The sequence below is a fragment of the Vicugna pacos genome, chromosome 10 (assembly GCF_048564905.1).
Source record: "Vicugna pacos chromosome 10, VicPac4, whole genome shotgun sequence".
NCBI classification, from domain to species: domain Eukaryota; kingdom Metazoa; phylum Chordata; class Mammalia; order Artiodactyla; family Camelidae; genus Vicugna; species Vicugna pacos.
The window spans coordinates 37218554-37223099 of record NC_132996.1 but is presented as its reverse complement, the minus strand read 5'-3'; the positions used below and the strand labels follow the sequence as shown (position 1 = coordinate 37223099).

At 43.0% G+C, this 4546-nt stretch overlaps 1 protein-coding gene across 1 annotated transcript; it reads right to left on the bottom strand.

Annotated features, from left to right (window-relative positions):
- Positions 1 to 3293: 3293 nt before the first annotated feature.
- On the bottom strand, positions 3294 to 4248 carry LOC102538514 (calcitonin receptor-stimulating peptide 1-like). Its single transcript, XM_006209337.4, has 3 exons — positions 4163 to 4248; positions 3740 to 3874; positions 3294 to 3453 (listed from the first exon to the last, which is right to left on the bottom strand). Exons 1-3 carry the CDS (start codon positions 4246 to 4248, stop codon positions 3294 to 3296), a joined length of 381 nt encoding a protein of 126 aa, XP_006209399.1.
- Between the last annotated feature and the right edge of the window lie 298 nt (positions 4249 to 4546).

Genomic DNA, 4546 nt, shown 5'->3' with positions numbered 1-4546 from the left:
TACTTGGAAACTTTATTGCCCTCCACTCAGGCAAAAAAATATATATATGAATAATGTAATTCATCAATTTAATTACATATCCACAAAGATATCTGGGTAAGTAGATACAGCTACCAAATTTTATATCTGGGGAGAAATACTTATTTTCTGATGTCTTTTAATCATTTATGGGTAAGGATCATGTAATAAACCTCATAGAAAAATCTCAATTTCCCAAGTAAAAATTAGTAGATACTACTTTCTTAAACCTCAGTGCAAAACCTGGAACTGAATGAGTGAAGTATAATTTTAAAAGCTAATTTAAATTTTTAAATGCTCTTCTATATAACTTTTGAATCAAAGTGAAAATCAATACAAAAATTATAGACTACTTTAAATGTGAGATCTCCATATCTCATAACATATCAATGGTTAAAGATGAACTCAGAGAACAAAATCAGAGCACTGCATAATTTTATAATTTACTTATTAACTCAACAAATATTTATTGATGGCCTGTCATGTTCTATGAAATATTCTAAGCTCCAGGGATCTAGCCAAGGATACATGTAACTTCCTTCATAGAGTTACATGCTGGGAGAAGGACATAGACAAAAAAGAAAAAATAATAAGTATGTAACATTTTGCATAGTGTTAAGTTCTATAGATAAAAAATAAAGCTGAATAAGATGACAGAGAGTCATCTGAGAAGGAATGTAATTTTGAATATGGTGGTCAGAAAAGTCTTCTCTGAGGTGATTCAGCAGAATTCTAAAGGAAGAGATGGAATCAGACATGTAGACATTTGGGGAACAAGATTTTAGGCAAAAAAATTAAAAGTGCAAAAGCCCTGAGGAAGCTGGGAGTAAAACAAGCCATGGGCTAGTTGACTAGAGGACAGAGACATGAGATGGGTCAGATCATGTGGTACCTCAGGCCCAGAGGGAACCAGACAGTTGACTACAACACAAAAGAGAAGACGACTTAACTCCATTCATTCAATAAATATTCATTGAATGCTGCCTTGTGTCAGGCATACTGTTATGTGTGTAGGGGATTGAGCAATTAACAAAATAGCCATATTCCTGTCTATATGGTACTTACATTGTTTACAGGATGGGCTACACTTAATAAATTAGCTAAATAAAGTATATAGTATGACAGTACATAATAAGTGGTAAATAGGTAAAAATAAAAAAGCAAAGAAGAGTGCTGGGGTGTGTTGCTGTGCTGAGGTACAATTTCACAAAGGATAGCCAGGGTAGGTGATATTTGAGTCAAGATCTAGAGGCAATGGGGCCACTGGGTAAGAGTTCTCTGCAGAAAGGTACCAGCAGGTGGAAACAACTAAGGGTGCTGGTGCCTGTGAATATAGCATAAGGGGTAGTAAGAAGGCCAGTGTGAAGGAGAAGTAGGATGTCAGAAGAGGCAGTAATGGGACTGGTGATGATAGGAAGATAAACTCAGACCCTGTAAGCCATTGCAATGACCCAGGTGTTTACTCCTTGAAGTAGAGAGTCAATGGAGTATTCTATTTCTAAGGGAAACATGGCCTGCTGTATCTTTTGGCTAAGGTAGGGGTCTAATGTTTAATGTAGACCAAATGGGAGCAAGGCTCATAATTCTTTGTGCTTCAGGGGAAATAATAGAGACAGTAGGTAGGAGGATATGACTTTTCTAACTAAAAATCCCCACTTACTGACTTTCTACCAGTGAAACTGGCTGCCCAGTCACCTTGGAAGTTATAGTCAGAAGCTGGTCACTGGCACTTGCTGCAGATGCCCAGGGATATTGAAGCTGTGAAATTCCTATATCAAATAAGCATCTAGACCCTATGACATCCCACATTCCTTCCAATACTGAGTGTCTCTGATTCCATAGCATGTATCACCTCAGTCTCCCCCAGTTAGAATATAAGCTCCATGAATGCAGGGAGTTTCGTCTGTTCCGTTCATCGCTCTATTCCTGCATCTCAAATAGTGTCAAGCATATAGCAGATACTCAGTTATTTGTTAAATATAGGAATTCTCTGCTAAACTTATTGGAGGACCCTAAGCAATGCACTCTTCTTCTCTGCACCTCAGAGAGTAAAAAGTTGGATTCGATGTCATCTGATGATCTTTCCAAGTCTGCCAGTCTGTGATCCCATTTCATACTGTGAGCCATTGTTCTAAAGGGCTTTGTAGGCTATGGGGTATATGAAAGGGTGATCCTGGGGAGGAAAGGCATGGATTGGTAGGGGCAAGCCTGAGTCAGAGAGAAGTGAACAGGTAACTTCTGGGGCTGGGGACCAGGGTAGTCTCTGAAATTAAGTGTCAATGTCTCTTTGAGATGCCGGGGGGTTCTAATTCCTATAAGGGTGTTTCCCTAGACACTGAGGGTACAGGATACTGAGGACCCACCCCGAGCATGTTATCTTTGCCTCATTTGAGCCAGCCTGGTCAACAAAGTGTTCACAGGTCCCTGAGATTGTCATGGGAAAAACAGCAAAAATAGCAGCAGGGACTCCTTTTAAGTGTATTGAAAATACAGGTTTTTACCTGGATGAAGTGCACAATGAGAACATTTCTTTACGTGAAGAGTTCCCTTGAGGCACAGCATTAGTATGTGTCCCCAGACCCCCACAAGGCAGTGATTTCATGTCCCCCTGAGGTTTAGTAGAGCTGCGACCATCAACAGGTTGACTGACAGGGCTCAGCTTTGCTACCAGATAAACCAATGAATCGTGAGTTATATTGATTGGATACAGAATCAAATATAAAAAAGATGCATACTAGGTAACTGCAATGTTTTATTCTGCATTTAGTTTATTTCAGGGAGAAGAGTGTTTTCAGTATCAACAAGCATGCATGCATGTGTATCATTCATGCTATTTTTTAGTAAGTTGCTTTCATTGCAGATGAAAAGAAGTAGAGTTCAGCTTCATGGTGACCTAGGTAGAAAAAAAAAAGCTAGTATTTAATTACTCATTAGTTGAGAGGCTCTTGTCATGAATTATCCCGATTACTTTTTATATTGATTAGAACAGGTAGGTACTACTGTTGTCTTCAGGTTACATGTGGAAGCTGAGGCACAGGGAGGGTCTGGTCCATGGTCATAGAATTGGTAGAGGAAAAACACAGTATTTACACCCAATTGTGAATTCAGATGTATGGACATAGTAGAGTAAATTCCAAAAGGATAGGATAATTACCTTTCAAACTCAAGTGCTAGAAGAATCACAATTGTAACCCACCCCTGCAATACCCAGTCATTTGTCCTCCCATCTGACAGTATAAAGGGCAGTCACCTTCTTCCTAGAATCATTTCACTGCTTAGATCCAATAGTTCCTGCGGCGCCCACCGTAAATTTTGAAACCCATCTTGGTGGGCAACAGGTTGGTCTTCACCATGCTCCCAGATCTGCTCAGCAAGCCTGCCAGCCGATGGGTCATGCATGTGGCAGTGTTGCAGGATCTCTTCTGGGCAGTGATGCTGATTTGCAGGAAGGAGAAAAAGAGAAAGCCTGTCAGTGAGAGGTTGAGTGCAGGTGCTGCCCCATGGGATCATTATGGAAAATTACTGTTCTGAGAGGCACCAGTGAGTCTTAAGTATTTCTGCTAGAAACAGTCATCATAGCAGAAAATCATAGGTCATTAGGGAAACTCCCCATAGACATTTCCAAGGGTGTCAGAAAACCCAAAGGTGGCTCCATTATAGTCCTTCATTGGCATGAAAATAGGGAGGGGATGTCCTGTGCCCAGGGGGCAGGGAACCTCACCTGGAGCCCCCAGTCATCTGCCCATCCAGCTCACGGGACTTCGTCTGCTCATAGTCATTCACCATGGCAGCCAGTAGGAGGCGCGATTCCTCTTCAGTGAGTGTAGCAGGATCAAAGCGACCAGCAAAGCGCGACCTGGGAAAGAGAAGCAATCCCAGCACAGGCTCTGAGTCCCTGCCTGATCCCTACCCGGGATAAGCAACCAGGTTTCCTGATTTCTGCCACTTCCCCCAAGGATGTGGCCACCCCAGCTCTCAATGAACAGGGCATGAGGCTGTCCCAACTCTCAATGAACCATCTCTGACCCCTCGATCGTCCCACCCACCCTTCAAGAGCCAGATACAGCACAGCACAACTCAGAATACAGGCTTGTATGATACCAGGGGCTATGGGAGATGGGAGCACTCCTAGCCGGGCTCTTACCTGAGTGGCGCTGCATGGAATATGCCCACCTGGTACAGGACCAGGATGCTGAGGACCAGGAAGGGGGAGAACTTCCAGAACCCCATGATGCCTCTCTGCAAGAGAAAATGATGTCACCCTGCAGCAGTTCCAGGTTCTGTGAGCCCACAGACCCAGACTCTGCTCCTGCCTCTCCCTCTAACTTCCTGGCATCCTGGCTTGACACTGGTCATGTCATTTCCCTTCACCATTGTTTTTTCCTCAGCCAAGTGCACTGCTGGAAGTTCCAGTGAGCCTGTAGCATGCCTGGTTGGGCAAAGAAACCTCGCAGGACAACTGGGTGAGGAAGTCTCATTCCATAGCCCCCTCCCCAGCACCCACACACTCTCATAGACAACCTGTTGG